We start from the raw sequence: 25,448 nt of genomic DNA, 5'->3' as shown, positions 1-25,448 counted from the left end.
TCCATCCATCCATCAACCCATCCACCCATCCATCCATCCATCCACCCATCTACCCATCACCCACCCATCGGTCCCCCCATCCACCGTCCACCCATCCACCCATCCATCCACCCATCCATCCATCCGCCCACCCATCCACCCATCCATGTATCCATCCGTCCACCCATCCACCGGTCCACCCATCCACCCATCCATCCACCCATCCATCCATCCACCCACCCATCCACCCATCCATCTATCCATCCGTCCACCCATCCACCAGTCCACCCATCCACCCATCCATCCACCCATCCATCCATACACCCACCCATACACCCATCCATCCATCCGTCCACCCATCCATCCATCCACCCATCCATCCACCCATCCACCCATCCATCCCCATCCATCCACCCATGCATTTACCCATCCATCCATCCATCCATCCATCCATCCATCCACCCACCCATCCATCCATCCATCCACTCGTGACTCAGTGAGGCACTTCCTGTGTTCATTCCCTTTATTTCCAGAGGTCAGGGACGCCCTGGGATGGGTCAGGTCTTGGCCTTGTGTCCAGTGTCCTTCTGTCTGTCTGTCTGTCCGTCCGCAGGTCAGTTGAAGGCGGGCAGGCTGAAGAGCTCGGGTTGTATGTCACCCAAGGAGGGCAGCAGCAGGGTGGCCCCGGCCGTTGAGTTCGGGGTCGAGCTGGACGCTGGGCACCATGACCACCTGCATCCCCGCTGCCTGGGCGACCGCCATGCCGTGGGGCGTGTCCTCCAGCACCAGGCACTGCGGGGTCAGAGGGCGAGAGAGACACGCGGAGTGAGAGGTCGGCCGGGGGGTGGGCCGGGTGCCCAGTGTTGGAGGGAAGGAAGGGGGGAAGGAAGGAAGGAAAGAAGGAAGGAGGGAAGGAAGGAAGGATGAAAAGGAAGGATGGAGGGAAGGAACAAGAAGGAAGGAGGGAAGGAAGGAAGGAAGGAGGGAAGGAAAGAAGGATGGAGGGAAAGAAGGAAGGAGGGAGGGAAGGAGGGAAGGAGGGAAAGAAGGAGGGAAGGAAGGAGAGAGGGAAGGAAGGAGGGAAGGAAGGAGGGAGGGAAGGAAGGAAGGAGGGAGGGAAGGAAGGAGGGAAGGAAGGAGGGAGGGAAAGAAGGAGGGAGGGAAGGAAGGAAGGAGTGAAGGAAGTAGTGAAGGAAGGAAGGAAGGAGGGAAGGAAGGAGGGAAGGAAGGAGGGAAGATGACCGTTGAGCCACGGCGTGCCTACTGGCATGTTCTGTGTGTGATTTCGAGGCCTCCCCCACCCAGGGCCTGGTGTGGCCCAGGTGAGCACTGTGCCAAGGAGTCTCCCTCCCTGTTCCCCTGGGGCCGTCTGTCCATCCGTCTCTCCATCCGTCCATCCGTCTGTGTGATTGTGTGTCTGTCCGTGTCTCTCTGTCTGTCTCTGTGTGTCTGTCTGTCCCTATATCTGTCTGTCTGTGTCTCTGTGGTCGGTCTGTCTGGTCTGTTCTGTGTATCTGTCTGTCTGGACTCTTATGTCTGTCTGTCTGTCTCTGTATGTGTGTCTGTCTGTGTCTGGCCAAGTGTCCCTGTGTCTGTCTATCTGTGTGTGTCTGTCTCTGTATCCGTCTGTCTGTCTATATGCCTATTTGTGTGTCTCTGTAGTCTGTCTGTCTGTGTGTCTGTCTGTGTATGTATGTCTATCTCTCTCTGTCTGTCTATCAGTGTGTGTCTGTCTGTCCGTGTCTCTGTGCTCTGTCTGTCTGTCTGTCTGCCTGGTCTGTGTATCTGTGTGTCTGTCTGTGTGTATCTGTCTGTCTGTGTGTCTATCAGTGTGTCTGTCTGTGTCTCTGTGGTCTGTCTGGTAGGTCTGTGAATCTGTGTGTCTGTCCCATCTCTTGTGTCTGTCTGTCTGTCTATCTGTCTGGTCTCTGTGTCTGTGTGTCTGTGTGTCTATCTCTCTGTCAGTGTGTCTGTCTGTCTATCGGAGTGTGTCTGTCTGTCCGTGTCTCTGTGGTCTGTCTGTCTGTCTGTCTATGAGTCTGTCTCTGTGTCTGTGTCTCTATCTGGTTTGTCTGCCTGTCGGTCTGTGTGTCTATCTGCCTGTCTGTCTGTCTGCATGTCTGTCTGGTTTGTCCATGTGTCTATCTGTGTCTCTGTGTCCGTCTCTGCGTCTATCTGTGTGTTTCTGTGTCTGTCTGTCTGTCTGTCTGGTCTGTGTATCTGTGTATCCGTCCATGTCTGTCTGTCTGTGTGTCTCTCTGTGTGTGGTCCATGCAGTGGACCCGAGGCCCGAGGCCTCAGTTTACCTGGTTGACGGGGGGGGGGGGGGGATGAGGAGAGAACCTGCGGGTGCAGGCCAGGAAGATGTCCGGAGAACCTGTGGGCGCAGGCCAGGAAGATGTCCGGGGCGGGCTTGCTGGCCTTGACCTCGGGGTCATCACCCAGCACCACGTGGTGAAAGGCACCGAACAGCTCCCGGTGTGCGCTGGTCTTGGCCTGGTAGGACTCAGTCCCTGAGCTGGTGGCCAGGGCGAAGGGGATGCTGTGCTTCTGTATGTGGAGGATCAACTTCTCTGCACCTGGAGACAGAGAGACAGGAGGAGAAGAACTTAGGTCTTTGGTGGCCTAGGGGGGAAATCCACAAATCCATCCATCCACCCATCCATCCATCCATCTACCCATCCACCCATCCATCCACCCATCTGTCTATCTATCCATCCATCCATCCACCCACCCATCCATCCACCCATCCATCTATCTATCCATCCATTCATCCATCCATCCATCCATCTATCTATCCATCCATTCATCCATCCATCCATCCATCCACCCATCCACCGATCCATCCACCCATCCATCAATCCATCAATCCATCAATCAATCCATCTACCCAGCCAGCCACCCATCCATCCACTCATCCATCCACCTACCCATCCATCCATCCATCCATCCATCTACTCATCCATCCACCCACCCACCCATCATCCATCCATCTACCCAGCCAGCCACCCATCCATCCATTCATCCATCCACCCATCCATCCATTCATCCATCCATCCATCCACCCACCCATCCACTCATCTATCCATCCATCCATCCATCCTTTGACCCATCCATCAACCCATCCATCCACCCATCCACCCACCCATCCATCCATCAATTCATCCATCCACCCATCCACCCACCCATCCATCCATCAATTCATCCATCCACCCATCCATCCACCATCCATCCATCCATCCATCCACCCATCCATCCATCCACCCACCCATCCATCCATCCATCCATTCATCCACCCATCCATCCATCCATCCATCCATCATCATCATCATCATCATCATCATCATCATCATCATCATCATCATCATCACCATGGTGACCCAGGAAGGATGTGAACTCCGGGCATCATCATCATCATCATCATGGTGACCCAGGGCATTTCCCAGGGCGACCGGCCGGGCCACATGCACGCACACGCACGCACACACGTGTATGAGCAGATGACATCTTGTCCCGAGCACTGGGCAGCAAGTCCTAGATAGGGTGGTGGAGACGGCACCGCGTTCTAGAAGGTTCTGAATCCAACGGTCATGGCAGATGGACCGGTGAAGTCTAGGATGTACACACAGACAGACAGACAGACAGACAGACAGACAGACACACACACACACACACACACACACACACACACACACACACACACACACACACACAACGGCCCGGGGAAAGGAGCTGGTTCTAGAAAGTTTGTCCCTTTTCAGAGTTCTTCACCCAGACAGACAGACTGACAGATGGATAGATGGATGGATAGACAGATGGGTGGATGGATGGACAGACAGACAGAGAGATGGATGGACAGATGGGCGGAAGGATGGACAGACAGACAGACTGATACATGGATAGACGGATAGACAGATGGGTGGATGGATGGACAGACAGACAGACTGATAGCTAGCTAGATGGATGGATCGATGGACAGACAGACAGACTGATACCTAGATAGATGGATGGATGGATGGACAGACAGACTGAAAGATGGCTAGATAAGACGGATAGACAGATGGGTGGATGGATGGACAGACAGACAGACTGATAGATGGGTAGATGGATGGATGGACAGACTGACAGATGGATAGATGGATAGACAGATGGGCAGATGGATGGACAGACAGATAGATGGATAGACAGACAGACTGACAGATGGATAGATGGATAGACAAATGGGTGGATGGATGGACAGACAGACAGATGGATAGATGGATAATAGATGGATAGATGGATGGATGGACAGACAGACAGACTGACAGATGGACAGATGGATGGATAGACAGATGGACAGAAGGATGGACAGACAGGCTGGTAGGTGGATAGACAGACAGACGGATGGATAGATGATAGATAGATACACAAATAAGATACATGAATAGATGGATAGATGGATGGATGGTTGGACAGACAGAGAGATGTATAGATAGACACACAGACAGACAGATAGGTGGATAGATATAGTAGATAGATAGACAGATAGACATGTGGATAGACAGATGGATGGATGGATCCATGAATGGACAGACAGACAGAGAGTAGATAGACAGACACCTGGATAGACAGAGGGATGGATGCATAGATGGACAGACAGACAGATAGACGGATGGGTAGATGGGTGGATAGAAGGGTGGATGGATGGATGGGGGATGGGTGGGTGGATGGGTGGATGGATGGGTGGGTGGATGGATGTTGATTGAATATGGATGGGATTAACATTTACACACTTGAGTGACTTGGACCCAAGTCCTGATACAATATGGGTGGGATTAACGTTTGCACACTTCAGTGAGTTGGACCCAAGTCCTCATCTGGATGGAGGAGAGACGGAAGGGATTAACATTTGCACACTTGAATGAGTTGGACCCAAGTCCTGCTGTTGATGGAATATGGAAGGGATTAACATTTGCACAGTTGAGTGACTTGGACCCAAGTGTTCATCTCAATGGAGGATGGATGGATGGGTGGATGGATGGATGGATGGGTGGGTGGATGGATGAGTGGATGGATGGGAGGGTGGATGGATGGATGGATGGGTGGATGGATGGATGGGTGGATAGATGGGTGGATGGGTGGATGGATGGATGGATGGATAGATGGGTGGATGGGTGGATGGATGGATGGGTGGATAGATGGGTAGATGGGTGGATGGATGGATGGATGGGTGGATGGATGGATGGGTGGGTGGGTGGATGGATGGGTGGATAGATGGATGGGTGGATGGATGGATAGGTGGATGGATGGGTGGATGGATGGATAGGTGGATCAGAGGGTGGATGGGTGGATGGATGGATGGATGGATGGATGGGTGAATAGATGGGTGGATGGGTGGGTGGATGGATGGGTGGATGGATGTTGATTAAATATGGGTGGGATTAACATTTTCACACTTGAGTGACTTGGAACCAAGTCCTGACCTCAATGGAGTAGGTCAAGCTCTGTCTCTGTCTGTCTGTCTGTCTCTGTCTTTGTCTGTCTCCTCTGTCAGTCTGTCTGTTGGTCTGCGTGTCTCTACCTGTCCATGTCTGTGTCTGTCTGTCTTTGTCTCTCTGTCTCTGTCTGTCTCCTCTGTCAGTCTGTCTGTGTCTCGTTCTCTCTTTCTTTGTCTGTCTGTCTGTGTCTGTCAGTCTACTTCTGTCTCTGTCTTTCTGTCTGTCTGTCTCGTCTGTGTCTGCCTGTTGGTCTGCCTGTCCATGTCTGTCTCACTGTCTGTCTCTGTCTCATTCTGTCTTTGTCTGTCTCGGTCTGTCTGTCTGTCATCAGTCTACTTCTGACTTCTGTGTCTGTCTGTCTCTTTGTCTCTCTGTCTCTGTCTCCTGTGTCTGTCTGGGTCTCGTTCTGTCTTTCTTTGTCTGCCTGTGTCAGTATCTGTCTGTCTGTCTGTCTGTGTCTCTCTGTGATTCTCTGTCTGTCTTTCGTGTCTGTCATTCTCTGTGTCTGTCTTTCTCTGTGTCTGTGTCTGTCTCTGCCTATGTCTGTCTGTCCATCTGTCTGTGTCTCTCTCTGTGTCCATCTGTGTGTCTGTCTCTGTCTGTCTTTGTCCCAGTGTCTATCTGTCTTGCTCTATGTCTGTCCGTCTGTCTGTCGGCCTGTGTCTGTCTCTCTCTGTCATTCCCTGTCTGTCTGGCTCTGCCTCTGTCTGTCTCTCTGTCTGTCTGTCTCTCTGTCTGTCATTCTGTGTCTGTCTGTCTATGCCTGCCCATGTCTCTGTCTTCTCTGTGTCTGTCTGTGTCCATCTATCTGTCTGTGTCTCTCTGTGTCCATCTGTGTGTCTGTCTCTGTCCCAGTGTCTGTCTGACTCTGTTTCACTGTCCCTGTGTCTGTCTGTCTGTCTGTCGGTCGCTGGGAACCGCGCATGCGCGTTGCAGAGCAGCGCAGCCCAATCCCGCGCATGCGCAGATCCGTACCTCGCAGAGCCCGGGGAGCACACGCATGCGTGTTCCTGCTCGGCGGGGGGGGGGGGCGGGGGGGAGGGAGGGACGGGGCGTGCTGGCTCATGCATGCGCGGTACAGCGCGGAGGACCTCCCCCCCCCAGGTGGCACGCATGCGCAGTACCAACTAGACCAACCGAGGGAATCCCACGCATGCACGCACCACACGCTCGGCCCGGACGGTGCCGGACGACTCAACCAGTGCGCATGCGCAATGCGGACGGAACCTCGATCCTCCGGAGTCCCCTAGGCACCTCCCGGAGGACTCACGCTGTGCGCATGCGCAACTCGACCCTCCAGGGTCCGCTCTGCGCCTCCCGGCCGATTCAACCTGTGCGCATGCGCCGTGGGTCCACACGCGGGAGGGCAATGGGAACAAGCAGCCAAGGGACACGCATGCGCAGCGGCGCTCCGCCGGGAGCGCTAGGCCCCTCCCTGCTGACGAACCCTGTGCGCATGCGCATTGGCGCAGGCTGGCTCAGCCCCTCCCAGCTGCCTAACCCTGTGCGCAAGCGCAATGGCGCTCCGCCAGGCCGGCTCAGCCTGTCCCCGCTGAAGAACCCTCTGCGCATGCGCAATGGCTCTCCGCTGGGAGCGTTCGGCCCCTTCCCCGCTAACCCTATGTGCATGCGCAGTGGCGCTCCGCCGAGAGCGCGCGCATGCGCGCCCGCGTCTTGGCGCCGGCTGATGACATCGATGCGACAGCGCCGGCGGCCGCGCCCGGAAATGCAGCCGTGGCGGGGCCGCGGAGCGTCGCCGCCGCCGCCGCCATGGCCACCACTACGCCGTCCGGATCCGGAAGCGGAAGCGGAAGCGCGCAGGACCCCCGAGGACGCCGACCCGGGCGGCCCCCGGGTCACCATCGGTGCGTGGAGGCCTCCGGGACGAGGCGCCTTTAAGAGGCGGGGACGCTGGAGTGCGTGGCTTTCTGATGGGCGTGGCGTCGCGGTGGGCGTGGCCTGCAGGGCGTGGAGCTGACAGGAGAGTCAGTGGGGGGCGTGGCCTGGAACAGAGGCCATTGGGCCGCTGGGGTTTGGGGGCGTGGCCTGGAAAGACACCATTGGGCGGCTGGACGTAATGCCATTGGTCGGCTGGGCTGGGGGGCGTGGCTTGGAAGTAAGGCCATTGGGCCGCTGGGCCTAGGGGGCATGGCCTGGCAGGAACTAGGCTATTGAGGGTCCTGGCTTTGGGGGTATGGCTTGGAAGTAAGGCCATTTGGCGGCTGGTCCTGGGGGGGCGTGGCCTGGCAACAGTGATGCTATTGTGTAGTCTGGCTTTGAGGGCGTGGCCTGGGCGTGCTGCCATTGGATGGCTGGCCTGGGGGGCGTGGTCTGGCAGGAACCAGGCCGTTGGGTGCCCTGGCTTTGGGGACTAAGCACCCAGCACCTCCCCATGGTGACCCAAGGCAGGGACTTAGCACCCACCACCTCCCCATGGTGACTCAGGGACTGAGCACCCAGCACCTCTCCATGGTGACCCAGGGCAGGGACTGAGCACCCAGCACCTCCCCATGGTGACCCAAAGTGGGGACTCAGCACCCAGCACCTCCCCATGGTGACCCAGAATGGGGACTGAGCACCCAGCACCTCCCCATGGTGACCCAGGATGGGGAATAAGCCCCCAGTACCTGCCCATGGTGACCCAGGACCAAGACTAAGCACCCAGCACCTCCCCATGGTGACCTAGGGCCAGGACTAAGCACCCAGCACCTCCCCATGGTAACCCAGGATGGGGACTAAGCACCCAGCAACTCCCCATGGTGACCCAGGGCCAGGTCTAAGCACCCAGCACCTCCCCATGGTGACCCAGGGGCAGGACTAAGTACCCAGCACCTCCCCATGATGACCCAGGGGAGGGACTGAGCACCCAGCACCTCCCCATGATGACCCAGGGACTGAGCACCCAGCACCTCCCCATGGTGACCCAAAGTGGGGACTAAGCACCCAGCACCTCCCCATAGTGACTCAGGATGGGGACTGAGCACCCAGCACCTCCCCATAGTGATTCAGGATGGGGACTGAGCACCTAGCACCTCCCTATGGTGCCCCAGATCCAGGAGTAAGTACCCAGCACTTCCCCATGGTGACCAAGGGCAGGGACTAAGCACCCAGCACCTCTCCATGGTAACCCAGGACCAGGACTAAGCACCCATCACCTCCCCATGGTGACCCAGGGCCAGGACTAAGCACCCAGCATTATCCCATGATGACCCAGGGCTGGGACTAAGCACCTAGCACTATCCCAGGGTGACCCGGGGCCAGGACTAAGCACCCAGCACCTCCCCATGGTGACCCAGAGTGGGGACTAAGCATCCAGCACCTTCCCATAGTGACTCACAATATCCCCCAAGCACCCAGCACCATCCCATAATGACCCAAGACAGGAACTAAGCACCCAGCACCTCCCCAGGATGATCCCCAAGCACCCAGCACCACCCCATAGTAACCCAGGGCTGGGACTAAGCACCCAACACCTCATCATAGTGACCTAGGATGATTCCCAAGCACCCAGCACCATCCCATGACAACCCAGGGCTGGGACTAAGCAACGAGCACCTCCTCAGAGTAACCCAGGACCAGGACTAAGCACCCAGAACCATCCTATGATGACCCAGGGCTGGGACTAAGCACCCAGCACCTCCCCATGGTGACCCAGGGGAGGTACTGAGAACCTAGCACCATCCCATGATGACCCAGGACAGGGACTAAGCAACCAGCACCTCCTTAGAGTAACCCAGAACTGGAACTAAGCACCCAGCACCACCACCTGGGGAACAAGGACTGAGCCTAAGCATTCAGCACCTCTCCATGGAGACCGAGGATAGGAACTAAGCACCCAGCACCTCCCCATGGTGACCCAGGAACGGGACTTCACACCCAGCACCTCCCTACTGTTTACATGAGTCAGGTACCAAGCACTCAGCTCCTGCCTATTACTAACTCAGGACAGGTACCAAGCACCCAGCACTTCCCCACAGGGACTCTGGATAATCAGCAAGCACCTAGCACCTCACGTGTGTGTCCTTTCCCTCCCCCTGACCCCATCCCAGGTTCTCCACGTGGCGCGATGACCGCTGGTTGTACAGGATGATGGACTACGTGCCTGGTGGCAAACTCCTCAGCTACCTGCGCGCCCGCCAAGATCCTGTGCGCACTGGCCTACCTGCAGGTGAGCGGACCAGCAATGATGGGGGCCGCCCATCCATCCATCCATCCATCCATCCACCCATCCATCCACCCATCCATCCATCCACCCATCCATCCATCCATTTACCCATCCATCCAGCCATCCATCCATCCACTCATCCATCCACCCACCTATCCATCCATCCACCTATCCATCCACCCATCCATCCATCCACCCATCCATCCTCCACCATCCACCCATCCATCCATCCACCCACCCATCCATCCACCCATCGATCCTCCATCCATCCACCCACCCATCCATCCACCCATCCATCCACCATCCATCCATCCAGAAAGTTCCAGAAAGTTCCCCCAAGGTTCCAGAAGGTCCCAGAAAGTTCCAGGTTTCAGAATAACTCAGCACATTCCCCAGGCAGGCGTTCCCTCCACCCAGACACACCCCAACCCTCCCACCCCCCTTCCTTGGCCCAGGAATGATTTTGGGGGGGAGAGGGGGAGGGAAGGAGGGTATTGATGATATTGGTATTGGTGTTGGTATTGATACTGATCCTCTCATGGTCTATTGATGATAGGTTTTCCCAGGGGATCTGTTTGATCTAAGGACTTGAGACGCTTCCAGGACAACCCATGGAAGGTTCTAGAAAGAAGCCAGGGCTGGGGCTGGTTTCTATTTCCTCCCCCCCCCCATTCTCCTCAACATCTGGGACCCAGTTGCGTTCATCCCTTGGGATTCTCCTCCATGGGAGAAGTTGAGGATGGATGATGACATCACCCCTTCCCATGATCCTTTGCGGTGACTGGTCCAGGGTCCCTTGACTATTCTTCTTGTTGTTGTTGATTTATTATGATGATTAGCTCATGTGCATGGTCTTGTCTTTCCCTTCCCCCCACCCCAACCAAGCTTCTAGAAGCTTCTGGAACAAATTGCTGATGGATTTCCTGTGTGTGTGTCAGACTCAACCAGAACCCAGCCAATGGCTTCCTCTTCTCAACGCCTGGAAATCTGCCCAACACTTCCTGGAAGGGGGGAGGGGGAGGGGGAATGGAGGAAATGAATAATGAATGAATGAATTCCCTCCTTCCTTCCCTCCTTCCAATCCTTCCTTCCCTCCATCCTTTCTTCCTTCCTTCCCTCCTTCCTTCCTTCCTTCCTTCCTTCCTCCTTCCTTCCTCCTTCCTTCCTCCTTCCTTCCCTTCTTCCTTCCTTCCTTCCCTCCTTCCTTCCCTCCTTCCTTCCTTCCTGCCTCCTTCCTTCCCTCCAATCCTTCCTTTCTTCACTCCTTCCTTCCTTCCTTCCTCCTTCCTTCCCTCCAATCCTTCCCTCCTTCCTTCCTTCCAATCCTTCCTTCCTTCCCTCTATCCTTTCTTTCTTCCTTCCTTCCTTCCCTCCCTCCCTCCTTCCTTCCTTCTTTCACTCCTTCCTTCCTTCCTTTCTTCCTTCCTTCTTCCTTCCCTCCAATCCTTCCTTCCTTCCCTCCTTCCTTCCTTCCCTCCATCCTTCCTTCCCTCCTTCCTTTCTAATCCTTCCCTCCTTCCCTCCTTCCTTCCTTCCCTCCTTCCTTCTCTCCAATCATTCCCTCTTTCCCTTCTTCCTTCCTTCCTTCCTTCCTTCCTTCCTTCCTTCTTTCCTTCCTTCCCTCCTTCCTTCCTTTCCTCCTTCCTTTCCTGTGTCCAATCCTTCCCTTCTTCCTTCTTTCCTTGTCTCCAATCTGTTAGGTTTTTAAAAAGAGGTAGGCGAGTAAGAACCGCACCAGCACGCACGTGGTATTCAGATAAGGGGTAGGTTTATTCAGTAGACCTGCTGGGACCAGGCAAGGTTGGCACTCCACGTGGCTGGGAAAGGCCTGGGAATGAGAGAGAGAGAGAGCTGGGAAGAGAGGAAAGAGAGAGAGAAGAGCAGAGAGAGGGGTAAGAACAGTAGCACTCACGTGGTATTCAGGTAAGAGCTAGGCTTATTCAGTAGACCTGATGGGACCAGGCAAGGTTGGCACTCCACATGGCTGGGAAAGAGAGAGAGCAAGAAAAGAACAGAGAGAGAGCTAGAATAGAACAGAGAGAGCAAGAAGAGAGCAGCAAGAGCAAGAGCAAGAGAGCGTCTGGGCCTGGGTTAGGCCTTATGTAGGGTATGGGCGGGGAAAGGTGTGGCCACATCAAATTCAGATGTGACCTCAGCGGATGCAGATGTGACCTCTTCCAGGTGTCCCAGGTACTGGGTGGAGACTTTGCTGCGAGGAGGGTGGAGTCTGCTCGCCATCCAGGAGCGGACCTTACACAATCCTTCCCTCCTCTCCTTCCTTCCTTCCTTCCTTCCCTCCCCTCCTTCCTTCTTTCCTTCCTTCCTTCCCTCCTTCCCTCCTTCCTTCCTTCCTTCCCTCCTTCCCTCCTTCTTTCCTTTCCTCCTTCCCTCCTTCCTTCCTTCCCTCCAATCCTTCCCACCTTCCTTCCCTCCTTCCTTCCTCCCTCCTTCCTTCCCTCCAATCCTTCCCTTCCTTCCTTCCTTCCTTCCTTCCTTCCTTCCTTCCTTCCTTCCTTCCTCCCTGGTCCAACCCAGGGCCTAGGAGAAGCACCGAGCTCGGGGCCCACAGCACCCATGCTGGGTGCTGATGGCTGAGTCCTTCCTGTGTGCAATGTGGAACAGCAGCTGGGTGGGGGGAGGAGGGGCACAGGGAAACTGGAAGCCTCTGCTGCTGTGGCTTTTTTTCTCCTGCAGGCCCCGCATGAATCATGGCCTGGAGGAAGCTGGAAACATCTGGAAGGAATTAGCAGGAAATGAGACCAAGATGTGGGAAAAGCCTGCGCCTCCTCCTCCCCCTGTGGCTGCTGCTGCTCCACCTCCTCCTCTTCCTCCTCTTCCTTCCTTCCTTCCTTCCTCCTCTTCCTTCCTTCCTTCCTTCCTTCCTTCCTTCCCTCCTTCCTTCCTTCCTTCCTTCGTTCCCTCCACTCCTTCCTTCCTTCGTTCCCTCCTTCCTTCATTCCCTCCACTTCTTCCCTCCTTCCTTCCTTCCTTCCCTCCTTCTCTCCTTCCTTCTTATGTCTTTCTGTCTGTCTCTGTGAGTCTCTGTATTTCTGTTTCTGTCTGTCTCTGTGTCTCTTTCTGTTTTGCAGTCTGTCTGTCACTCTGTCTCTGTCCATTTGTCTCTATGTCTCTGTGTGTCTGTCTCTGTATCTGTCTGTCTGTCTCTGTCTGTCTGTCTCTGCCTCTGTTCATCTGTCTGTCTGGCTAGCTATGTCTGTCTCTGTCTCTTTCTGTCTCTGTCTGTCTGTCTGTCTGTCTGTCTCTGACTCCATTTTTCTGTCTGTTTCTGTTTGTGTCTGTTCATCTGTCTCTGTGTGTCTGTCTGTCTGTCTCTGTGTTTCTCTGTATTTTTCTGTGTCTGTCTCTGTCTGTTCATCTGTCGGTCTCTCTGTGTGTCTGTCTGTCTTCATCTGTCTGTCTCTGTGTGTCTCAATCTCTATCTGTCTCTGTCCGTTTGTCTCTCTGTCTATGTCTCACTCTGTATTTGTCTCTGTCTGTCTGTCCATCCGTCTGTCTGTCTCTGACTCCTTTTTTCTCTTTTACCGTTTGTCTGTCTCTATGGTTCTGTCTGTACGTCTGTCTGTCCCTGTCTAACTCTGTGTCTCTCTGTGTCTGTCCATTTGTCTGTCTCTCTGTCTGCCTCTGTCTGTCCATTTGTCTGTCCATCTGTCTCTGTCTGTTTCTCTGTCTATTTCTCTGTCTGTCTGTCTGTCTGTCTCTGTTCATCTGTCTCTCTGTGTCTGTCTGTCTGTATCTCTCTGCCTATCGCTCTGTGTCTATTTTTCTGTTTCTGTCTGTGTGTCTGTCCGTGTTCATCTACCTCTCTGTGTGTCTGTCTGTCTCTTGTGTTTCTCTGTATTTGTCTCTGTCTCTCTGTGTCCATCTGTCTGTCTATGTCTGTGAGTCTGTCTGTCTGTGTTCATCTGTCTCTCTCTGTCTGTTTGTTTCTGTCTCTGTCTGTCCATCTGTCATTCTCTGTGTCCGTCTGTCTCTGTATCTGTTTGTCTCTGTCTATCTGTGTCTGTCTGTCTCTGTGTCTGTCTCTCTGTCCATGTCTGTCTCTGTTCATCTCTCTCTCTCTGTCTCTGTGTCTGTCTGTCTCTCTCTCTGTCTCTGTCTGTCTGTCTCTATATTTATCTGTCTGTATCTCTGTGTGTCTCTGTCTGTCTGTCTCTATATTTGTCTGTATCTCTCTGTCTGTCTGTCTGTGTCTGTCTATTTTTATCTCTCTGTCTGTGTCTGTCCCTGTTCATCTGCCTCTCTGTGTGTCTGTCTGTCTCTTGTGTTTCTCTGTATTTGTGTCTGTCTCTCCATCTCTGTCTGTGTGTCTCTCTGTGTCTCTGTCTCTCTCTGTTTATCTGTTTCTGTCTGTGTTTTGTCTCTCTGTCTCTGTCCATCTGTCATTCTCTCTGTCTGTCTCTGTCTCTCTGAGTCTGTCTGTCTGTTCATCTCTCTCTGTGTCTGTCTGTCTGTCTGTCTCTCTGTCTCTGTCTGTCTGTCTCTGTCTGTCTGTCTATATTTGTATGTCTGTATCTCTCTGTCTGTCTCTCTGTGTCTGTCTATTTTTCCCTCTCTGTCTGTCTGTGTGTCTGTCCCTGTTTATCTGCCTGTCTGTGTGTCTGTCTGTCTCTGTCTCTCTGTCTCTCTCTGTCCATCTGTGTGTCTGTCTGTGTGTCTGTCTCTGACTCCATTCCTCTGTCTTTCTGGCTGCGTTTCCTCTCTGTCTGTCTGTCTGTCTATCCCCCCTCCTCCCCCGCCCCCCCACACCCCCTCTTTCTCAGCTCTGTGCCCCCCAGCCCACAGGTCCGGCCTTTTCCCCTTCCTCTCCCCTCCTCCTCCTCCTCCTCCTCCTCCTCTTCCTCCTCCTCCTCCTCCTCCTCCTCCTCCTCCTCCTCCTCCTCCTCCTCCTCCTCCTCCTCCTCCTCCTCCTCTCTCTTTCCTTCCAGAACTTTCTCTTCGGCCGTTTCTCCCTCCCCCTCCCCAGCATCCCCCCCTTCCCCGCCTGGCCTGGTGGGGGGATTCATGGTCTCCCCATCCCCCTCTCATCGACCCCCACCCCCTCTTTTTCTTCCCTGATTCCCCTCCCTCCTTTTCCCACTGACACCCCCCCTCAGCCCAGGCTGTGTGGGGCGGAGCTGAGGCTCAGGCCGCAGCGTGACGGGGTGGGGACATCTGGGCCTGGGCGGATAAAAGAGGAGCCCGCAAGCTGTGCTGTGCTGTCTGGAGATACAGGACAGAGAGACAGACAGACAGACAGACAGACCAGGTGAGGGGGCCTGGACGAGGGGTGGAGGGGGGTGAGGGGATCTTGGGGTACAGGGGATCCTGGGAGGGGGGAAAGGGGGAAGTGTAGGGATTTGGGGGTTCTGGGGGTCAAGGAGGAGAGGTTAGGGGTCAGGGAGATGCAGGGGGAAACATGGTCAATCCTGGGGTTCCCAGGACCCCAAAGTTCATTGGGGGAAAAGCACAAGGATTCCTGGGAAGAGGGGGTCAAAGGCCCAGAGAGCAAAGGTACTGGGGTGCAGCCAGCAAAGGAGTTCAAAGGTCAAGGAGGGGGGAGACAGAGGTCAGGGGAGGGCGGACACCTGGGACATGGGCAAGATCAGGGAGCCAAGGTCCTGGGGTGCAAAGTTCAGGGGTGAGGGAGTCAGGAAGAGGGGGAATGGGAAGTTCAGGGGTGCAGGGATCAGAGGTCACCAATCTGGGGGGTGAGGGAGGGCATCTGTCACGGGGGTCCTGGGTCCTAGGTTCCCCCAAGTTCAGAGGGGAAAAGCCCAGGGAGCAAAGGTCCTGGGGTGCAGAGTTCAGGGGGTGCAGGGGTCACAGGTCACAGGAATCTGGGGTACCAGGGTCCCAGGTCCCAGAGGTAATGGAAAACCCACCTTAGGGGTGCAGGGTGTCATGATCCTCCTCTTCCTCCTCCTCCTCTTTCTCCTGTCCTCCTCCTCATTCTCTTCTTCCTTCTCCTCTTCCTCTCTTCCTCCTCCTCTTCCTCCTCCTCCTCTTCCTCCTCCTCCTCTTCCTCCCCATCCATCCATCCATCCACCCATCCATCCATCTACCCATCCATCCACCCATCCATCCATCCACCCATCCACCCATCCTCCCATCCATCCATCCATCCATCCACCCATCCATCCATCCACCCACCCATCCACCCACCCATCCACCCATCCATCCACCCATCCACCCACCCATCCACCCATCCACCCATCCATCCACCCATCCATCCATCCACCACCCATCCATCCATCCATCCATCTGCCCCTCCACCCATCCATCCACCCATCCATCCATCTACCCATCCATCCATCCACCCATCCATCCATCCACCCATCCATCCATTCATCCACCCATCCATCCATCTACCCATCCATCCATCCACCCACCCACCCATCCATCCACCCATTCATCCATCCATGAAGCCACGCCCCCTGTGGCTGGTCCAACCCATTCTCTTCCTCCTCCTTTTCCTCCTCTTCTTCCTCCTCCTCCTCCTTTTCTTCCTCCTCATTGTTATTACTATTATTCTCATCATAGTTATTATTATTACTGTTATTGACATTGTTGTTTTTACTATCATGGTTGTTACTGTTATTGTTAATATGATGGTTATGATCATCATTATTGTCATGGTTATTACTATTATGGGTATTGTGGTTATTATTGTTATTGTTGTCATGATGTTTGGGTTATTGTTATGATTGTTATTGTTGTTATTGTTACTATGGTGATGGTTATTATTATGGTTACTGCTATTGTTGTCATGATGGTTGTTATTGTTATTGTTGTTGTCATTGTTATTATTATAGTTATTATTGTTGCCATGGTTATTACTATTATGGGTATTATGGTTATTATTGTTATCGTTGTTATTATTGTCATTGTTATTGTTATTATAGTTGTTATTGTTGTCATGGTTATTATTGTCATTGCTATTGTTATTATAGTTATTATTATTGTCACAATGGTTATTGTTATTGTTGTTCTTGTTACTGTGGTGGTGACGGTCGTTGGCATATTCTTCGCCAAGCCTTCCTTATTGCTCAGGAGGCTGAGATCTGGAGGATCGTGGTTCAAAGCCACCTCCACCCCCTCTCCCCACCCCCCCCAGGACCAACCAAGAGACCCGGATCTCCAGTGAACCCCCCAACCTGGAAAGGTAGGTGAGGAGCTCCGGCCCCGGGTTCGCGTCCCGGGGAGGGGGGGCTGATGGAGGTGGGAGGAAGAGGAGGAGGAGGAGGAGGAGGGTGATGGGTGATAGGAAGCCAGGGGGAAATGGGGTGCTGAGTACTTAGTACTTAGTCCTGGGGAGGGGGGAGGGGGGATGGACAATGACAGAAACAGACAGACAGACAGAAGAGACACACAGACAGATGTAGACACACAGACAGACAGACACAGACATGACACAGAGAGAGAGAGAGACACAGACAAACAGACAGACCAAGATGTGCAGACAGACAGGGAGAGACAGAGACAGGACAGACAGACACACAGACAGACATACAGACAGACAGAGACACAGAGACTGAGAGAGAGACAGAGACAGAAGAGACAGACAGGCACAGATAGTCAAACTGAGCCAGGACAGATAGACAGAGACACAGAGACAGGAAGAGACAGATGGACACAGGCACAGACAGAGACAGAGACAGAGAGACAGAGATGGACGTGAGAGAAACTGGCACAGACAGACACAGAGAGACAGACAGACAGACAGACAAAGAGACAGAAGAGAGACAGACAGGGAGAGACAGATGCACCGAGACAGATAGACATAGAGACAGACATACAGAGGCACAGAGAGACGGGCAGACAGACACAGACAGACAGACAAGTGACAGATGGAGAGAGGCAAAAGAGACAGACAGAGACAGGAAGATAGAGACAGACAGACAGACAGACACAGACAGACTAATATGAGACAGACAGATGTAGACATGGAGACAGGGAGAGACCGACAGAGGTAAATGGACAGACACAAGAGACAGACAGATGTGAACAGAGACAGACAGGAAGACACAGAGACAGAACAGACAGACAGAAGAGACACACAGACAGATGTAGACACAGAGACGGACAGACAGAGAGAGACACACACAGACAGACGAAGATGTGCAGACAGACAGGGAGAGACAGACAGAGACAGGACAGACAGACAGAGACACACAGACAGAGACACAGACAGACAGAGACACAGACAGACAGACAGGGAAAGACAGATGGCAGAAACAGAAGAGACAGACAGGCACAGACAGACAAACTGAGCCAGGACAGATAGACAGAGACACAGAGACAGGAAGAGACAGACAGACACAGGCACAGACAGAGACAGAACAGACAGACAGAGATGGACATGAGAGAAACCGGCACAGACAGACACAGAGAGACAGACAGACAGAAAAGACAGAGAGAAGTGACAGATGGAGAGAGGTAGAAGAGACAGACAGCCAGAGACAAGAAACAGACAGACAGCTGTAGACACAGAGACAGGAAGGGAGATGAACAGACATGGAGAGACAGCAACAGACAGAGATAGACACAAGCACAGAGAGACAGACAGAGACAAGAGACAGACACAGAGACGGACACAGACAGAGACAAACAGACAGGGACAGAACAGACTGACAGACAGACAGATGGAGACAGGGAGAGACCGACAGAGGTAGACAGACAGACAGACTGAGACACAGATGTGAACACAGAGACTGACAGGAAGAGACAGAGACAGGACAGACAGACACAAGAGACAGAACAGACACAGACAGACAGACAGACAGACAGACAGACAGACAGACAGAGATAAGAGACAGACAGACTCAGAGACAGACAGAGAGAGACAGATGGACAGACACAGAACAGATAGACACAGGGGCAGACTGACAGAAGAGTCAGACACAGACTGAGACAGACAGACAGACATCAACATACAGACAGACATGAGACAGAGACAGACAGAGACAGACAGAGGGAGACATGGAGACAGGGGGAGACCAACAGAGATAGACTGACAGACAGACAGACAGATAGGGAGAGACAGATGGATAGAGACAGACAGACACAGACAGAGACAGAGAGACAGAGACAGAGAAAAGACAGATGGACAGAGACAGGAAGACAGACACAGACAGAACAGACAGACAGACAGAGGCGGATGTGACAGAAACAGGCACAGACGGACAGAAAGACACAAGAGACAGACATATGAATACAGAGACATACAGGAAGAGATAGAGATAGAACAGACAGACAGACAACAGAAGAGACAGACAGATGTAGTTACAGAGACGGAAAGACAGACACAGACATGAGACAGAGAGAGACACACAGACAGACGAAGATGTACAGACAGACGGAGACACACAGAACACACACACACAGAGACACAGAGACAGACAGATGGACAGAGACAGAAGAGACACAGACAGAGAGACACAGACAGACATGAGCCAGAGACACAGACATGACTGACAGACAGACGGAGACAGTTAGATAGAATCAGAAGAGACAGACAGGCACAGACAGACAAACTGAGCCAGGACAGATAGACAGACATAGACACAGAGACAGGAAGAGACAGACAGACACAGGTACAGACAGACAGAGAGACAGACAAAGAGAAGAGACAAAAGACAGACAGACAAACAGATGTACACAAAGAGACATACAGGGAGAGACAGATGCACCGAGACAGACAGACAAAGAGAACAGACAGACACAGGCACAGAGAGACGGACAGACAGAGAGAGACAAGTGACAGATGGAGAGAGACAGATGAGACAGACAGACAGACAGAGAACACAGACAGATGTAGACACAGAGACAGACAGGAAGAGACAGACAGAGACAGACATGTAGACACAGAGAGAAGAAACAGACTAAGACAGACAGACAGACAGACAGACAGAGGACACAGATGTAGACACAGAGACAGACAAGAAGAGACAGACAGTCAGAGACAGACATGTAGACACAGAGATAGAGAAGAAACAGACAGACGCAGGCACAGACAGACAGATGGGCAGACACAGAGGAGACAGATGGACAAACAGACACAGATAGAGACAAGTGACAGATGGACAGAGACAAGAGTCACACAGACAGACAGAGACAAAAGACAGACAAGTACAGACAGAAGAGAAAAGAGACAAACAGACACAGACAGGAAGACAGACGGGGACAGACAGACAGACTGAGACAGAAGAAACCGACACAGGCACAGAAAGACAGACTGAGAAGAGACAGACAGACACAGAGAGACAGAGGCATGAGAGCCAATGGACAGACAAGAGACAGAAGAGACACAGACAGACAGACATATACACAGAGACAAAGACATGAGACAGACAGACAGATGGAGACACAGAGACAGACGGACAGAGGGAACAGACACAGACTGACAGACATGAGACTGATGGACAGACAAGAGACAGACACAGAGATGAGAGACAGAGCCAGACGGAGACACAGACACAGACAGGGAGAGATAGATGGACAGACAGAACAGACAGACAGACAGATGGAGACAGGGAGAGACCGACAGAGGTAGACGGACAGACAGACAGACTGAGACAGACAGGAAGAGACAGAGACAGAATAGACAGACAGACACAAGAGACAGACAGAGACAGAACAGAAACAGACAGAGATAAGAGACAGACAGACAGGGAGACAGACAGACACAGGCAGACACAGAGACAGAGAGACAGATGGACAGACACAGAACAGATAGACGCAGGGGCAGACAGACCGACAGAGAAAAGAGTCAGATACAGACAGACAGACAGACAGACGTCAACACAGAGACAGACATGAGACAGAGACAGACAGACACAAGTGACAGATGGAGAGAGGCAGAAGAGACAGACAGACGAGCCAGGAAGACAGAAACAGACAGACAGACAGACAGACAGACAGACAGACAGACAGAGGACACAGATGTAGACACAGAGACAGACAGACAGACACAGACTGAGACAGAAGAGACCCAGACAGACAGACAGACAGATGTACACACAGAGACACACAGGAAGAGAAACGGATAGAGACAGACACAGGCATAGACAGACAGACATAGAGACAAGAGACAGATGGACAGAGACAGAAGAGACAAAGAGACAGACAGGCACAGTCACAGACAGACAAACTGAGCCAGGACAGATAGACAGACATAGACACAGAGACAGGAAGAGACGGACGGACACAGGCACAGACAGACAGAGACAGAACAGACAGACAGACAGACAGACAGAGATGGATGTGAGAGAAACTGGCACAGACAGACACAGAGAGACAGACAGACAAAGAGAAGAGACAGAAGAGACAGACAGGGACAGACAGACAGATGTACACACAGAGACAGACAGGGAGAGACAGATGCACAGAGACAGACAAAGACAAGAGACAGACAGACAGACACAGACAAAGACAAGTGACAGATGGAGAGAGACAGACGAGACAGACAGATGGAGCCAGGAAGACAAAGACAGACAGACAGAGGACACAGACAGATGTAGAGACAGTGACAGGAAGAGACAGACGGACACAGGGACAGACAGACAGAGACAGGGACAGACAGACAGAAGAGACAGACATGTAGACACAGAGACAGAGAAGAAACAGACTCAGACAGACAGACGCAGGCACAGACAGACAGATGGGCAGACAGAGGAGACAGATGGACAGACAGACAGACACAGAGACAGGCATGAAGGGAGATGGACAGACACGGAGAGACAGACAGACAGAGACAGAGACAGACAGGAAGAGACACAGACAGATGGACAGAGACAGGAAGACAGACAGACAGACAGAACAGACCAACAGAGATAGACACAGGCACAGAGAGACAGACAGACAGAGACAAGAGACAGACGGGGACAGACAGACTGAGACAGAAGAGACACCAAGACAGATAGACAGAGACAGACGGACAGACAGAAACGAAAGACACACAGAGACAGACTGAGACAGAAGAGATCCAGACAGACAGATGTACACACACAGACGGACAAGAAGAGAGTCGGACAGAGACAGAGACAAGAGACAGATGGACAGAGACAGACAGACATGAGACTGGTAGACAGACACAGGGAGAGACAGAGATAACAGACAGACAGATGTCAACACAGACAGACAGAGACAAAAGACAGAGACAAACAGAGATGTGGAGACAGACAGATGTCAACACAGACAGTGATGGAACAGACAGACAAGATTGATGGACAGACAAGAGACAGAGATAGAGAAACCCAGACAGACAGACGGAGATGTACAGACAGATGGAGACACAGAGATAGACAGGGAAAGACAGAACAGACAGACAGACATGAGACCAATGGACAGATAACAGAGAGAGACAGAGAGACACAGACAGAGACAGACAGACAGACAGAGACACAGAGACAGGGAGAGACTGACAGAGGTAGATGGACAGAGACAGGCAGATGTCAACACAGACAGACAGAGATAAGAGACAGAGACAGACACAGAGACAGACAGAGACACAGACAGACAGGGACACAGACAGACAGATACAGACAGACAGAGATAAGAGACAGACAGAGGGAGACAGACATAAGAGACAGACACAGACAGACAGACACAGAGGCAGACAGGGAGTGACAGACCAGACAGACAGACATGAGACCAATGGACAGATAACAGACAGAGACAGAAAGGCAGACAGACAGACAGATAAGAGACAGACAGACAGATGTCAACACAGGGACAGACAGATAGGGAGACATACAGACACAGACAAAGACAGAGAGATAGACATGGAGAGACAGATGGACAGAGACAGACAGACAGAGCAGGTCTTCCCGGTCTCTTTTTCCTTGTGTCTCTCGACTTCCTGATCATATTCCTGTTGGTTGGTGTTTTCCTTCTTCCTCTTCTGTCTCCTCTTCCTCTTCCATCTTCTCTTCCATCTCCTCTTCTTCTTCCATTTCCTCTTCCTCTTCCATCTCCTCTTCCGTCTCCTCTTCCATCTCCTCTTCCATCTCCTCTTCCGTCTCCTCTTCCCTCTTCTCTTCCTCTTCCGTCTCCTCTTCCATCTTCTCTTCTGTCTCCTCTTTCTCTTCCATCTCCTCTTCCTCTTCCGTCTCCTCTTCCGTCTCCTCTTCCATCTCCTCTTCCATCTCCTCTTCCTCTTCCATCTCCTCTTCCTCTCCTCTTCCATCTCCTCTTCCTCTCCTCTTCCTCTTCCATCTCCTCTTCCTCTCCTCTTCCTCTTCCATCTCCTCTTCGATCTCCTCTTCCTCTTCCATCTCCTCTTCCTCTTCCGTCTCCTCTTCCATCTCCTCTTCCTCTTCCGTCTCCTCTTCCTCTTCCGTCTCCCCTTCTGTCTCCTCTTCCTCTTCCATCTCCTCTTCCATCTCCTCTTCCGTCTCCTCTTCCGTCTCCTCTTCCATCTGCCCTTCCGTCTCCTCTTCCTCTTCCATCTCCTCTTCTGTCTCCTCTTCCTCTTCTGTCTCCTCTTCCATCTCCTCTTCCATCTTCTCTTCCATCTCCTCTACCGTCTCCTCTTCCATCTCCTCTTCCATCTCCTTTTCCTCTTCCATCTCCTCTTCTGTGTCCTCTTCCATGTCCTCTTCCTCTTCCATCTCTTCTATCTCCTCTCCGGTCTCCTCTTCCATCTCCTCTTCCTCTTCCATCTCCTCTTCCTCTTCCATCTCCTCTTCCTCTTCCATCTCCTCTTCCATCTCCTCTTCCTTCTCCTCTTCCATCTCCTCTTCCATCTCCTCTTCCTCTCCCATCTCCTCTTCCATCTCCTCTTCCATCTCTTCCGTCTCCTCTTCCATCTCCTCCGTCTCCTCTTCCATCTCCTCTTCCTCTCCCATCTCCTCTCCCATCTCCTCTTCCATCTCCTCTTCCGTCTCCTCTTCCTCTCCCGTCTCCTCTTCCATCTCCTCTTCCTCTTCCGTCTCCTCTTCCTTTTCCATCTCCTCTTCCGTCTCCTCTTCCGTCTCCTCTTCCGTCTCCTCTTCTATCTCCTCTTCTGTCTCCTCTTCCATCTCCTCTTCCTCTTCCATCTCCTTTTCCTCTTCCATCTCCTCTTCTGTCTCCTTTTCCATCTCCTCTTCCTCTTCCATCTCCTTTTTCATCTCCTCTTCCTCTTCCATCTCCTCTTCCTCTTCCCCTTCCTCGTGTCCATGTCCTTCTTCCTCTTCCTGTTCTTCTGATACATCTCCTTCCTCTTCCCATTCTCCTTCCTCTTCCTCCCCGTTGTCTCCCTGACCCCCACAGGTCGCCTCACATCCTTGAACCTCCATCCCCGGGCCTCCAACTTCCAGCCTCCATCCCTGGCCTCCATCCTTGGGCCTCCACCCCCTTGGACCTCCATCTCCAGCCTCCACTCCTGGCCTCCATCCCCAGCCTCCACCCCATTTGGCCTACTTTCCTCTATCCACAGGGCCTCCATCCCTAGCCTCCACCCTCCTGGGCCTCCTTCCCTGGGCCTCCAACTTCCAGTCTCCATCCCCAGCCTCCACCCCATTAGGCCTCCATCCCTGGGCCTCCATCCCCAGCCTCCAATACCTCTGGGCCTCCTTCTCTGGCCTCCAACTTACAGTCTCCATCCTCAGCCTCTACCTCTGGCCTCCACCTTCCTGGACCTCCATCCCCAGTCTCCATACCTGGCCTCTAACCCTGAGGCCCCCATCCCTGGACCTCCACTTTCCTTAGGCCTCCATCCCTGGGCCTCCAGCCCCTGGGCCTCCAACTTCCAGTCTCCTTCCTCAGCCTCCACCCCTATCCTCCACCCTGTTGGACCTCCATCCCCAGTCTCCACCCTGGCCTCTAATCCCTAGGCCTCCTTCCCTGGGCCTCCAACTTCCAGCCTCCATTTCCCTGGGCCTCCACCCCTGGGCCTCCATCCCCAGCCTCCCCCCCTCCATCCCAGCCCCAGGATGGGGGGCCCCCGCCCCTGGGCCTCGCTGCTGCTGCTGCTGCTCCTGTGTGGCCTCCACCCAGCCCCTGCCACCCGCTGCCCCAGGACCTGCGCCTGCTACGTCCCCACCGAGCTCCACTGCACCTTCCGCAGCCTCAGGGCCGTGCCCCACGTGCTGGACCCCAAGATAGAGCGCGTGAACCTGGGGTGAGGCCTGGGGGGGGAGGGGGGAAGGAAGGGAAGGAAGAGGAAGGAAGGAAGGAAGGAAGGAAGGAAGGAAGGAAGGAAGGAAAGAAGGAGGGAAGGAGGGAAAGAAGGAAGGAGAGAAGGAGGGAAGGAAGGAAGATGGAGGGAAGGAAGGGAGGATAGAAGGAAGGAAGGAAGGAGGGAAGGAAAGAAGGAAGGAGGGAAGGAAGGAGGGAGGGAAGGAAGGAGGGAGGGAGGGAAGGAAGGAAGGAAGGAGGGAAGGATGGAAGGAAGGAAGGAGGGAGAGAAGGAAGGAAGGAAGGAAGGAAGGAAGGAAGGAAGGAGGGAAGGAAGGAAGGAAGGAAGGAAGGAAGGAGGGAAGGAGGGAGGGAAGGAAGGAAGGAGGGAGGGAAGGAAGGAAGGAAGCGAGGGAGGAAAGGAAGGAAAGAAGGAAGGAAGGAAGATGATGATGAGTATTGATTCATTATTCTTGACCCTGACCCGGAAACAAAAGTCCTGCCCTCCCAGCGCTGGTTTTCAGGCTGGTTTCCTGATTTCCTCTTCCTGTCCTCTCATCTGTTGAATTAGGTTCAACCACATCCGGGTCCTGACGCACGCTTCCTTCTCCGGTCTCGCGAGACTTCAGCTGCTGCTGCTGCACGGAAACGAGATCGCGGACATCACCGAGGGCGCCCTGAGTGACCTGGGTGCACTGCAGGTGCGCAGGGAGCGGGCGGAATTGGAA

General features: G+C 53.4%; 2 protein-coding genes across 2 annotated transcripts in view; one reads left to right on the top strand and one right to left on the bottom strand.

The window, feature by feature from the left end:
- Positions 1–495: 495 nt before the first annotated feature.
- On the bottom strand, positions 496–7,228 carry LOC138839127 (uncharacterized). Its single transcript, XM_070038771.1, has 4 exons — positions 7,088–7,228; positions 6,727–6,904; positions 2,323–2,558; positions 496–771 (listed from the first exon to the last, which is right to left on the bottom strand). The coding sequence occupies exons 1-4, from the start codon at positions 7,226–7,228 to the stop codon at positions 634–636; spliced, it is 693 nt and encodes a 230-aa protein (XP_069894872.1). The 3' UTR covers positions 496–633.
- Positions 7,180–25,448, top strand: part of LOC138839126 (matrix-remodeling-associated protein 5-like) — a 33,333-nt gene continuing 15,064 nt past the window's right edge. Inside the window, exons 1-7 of the mRNA XM_070038770.1 lie at positions 7,180–7,321; positions 9,506–9,624; positions 10,178–10,239; positions 10,507–14,887; positions 16,736–16,783; positions 23,875–24,724; positions 25,292–25,421. Coding sequence (XP_069894871.1) covers positions 24,537–24,724; positions 25,292–25,421 — 318 coding nt within the window. The 5' untranslated portion in view covers positions 7,180–7,321; positions 9,506–9,624; positions 10,178–10,239; ... (1 more) ...; positions 16,736–16,783; positions 23,875–24,536. The remainder of the gene's footprint in view (positions 7,322–9,505; positions 9,625–10,177; positions 10,240–10,506; positions 14,888–16,735; positions 16,784–23,874; positions 24,725–25,291; positions 25,422–25,448) is intronic.

This window comes from Dipodomys merriami, unplaced genomic scaffold (genome assembly GCF_024711535.1).
Source record: "Dipodomys merriami isolate MVZ:Mamm:240054 unplaced genomic scaffold, mDipMer1.0.p SCAF_294, whole genome shotgun sequence".
NCBI classification, from domain to species: Eukaryota; Metazoa; Chordata; class Mammalia; order Rodentia; family Heteromyidae; genus Dipodomys; species Dipodomys merriami.
Note: the sequence above shows the minus strand (reverse complement) of the source record. Positions and strands in the feature narration are given on the sequence as shown.

Bases quoted from the DNA above. Each gene is read 5' to 3' on its own strand.
- LOC138839127 (XM_070038771.1), bottom strand. From the start codon at position 7,228: ATGGCGGCGGCGGCGGCGACGCTCCGCGGCCCCGCCACGGCTGCATTT. The intron at 2,559-6,726 runs GTGAGTCCTCCG...CTCTGTCTCCAG, and splicing joins GAGTTGCGCATGCGCACAGC to GTGCAGAGAAGTTGATCCTC. The intron at 772-2,322 runs GTTCTCTCCTCA...CTGACCCCGCAG, and splicing joins TTCCTGGCCTGCACCCGCAG to TGCCTGGTGCTGGAGGACAC.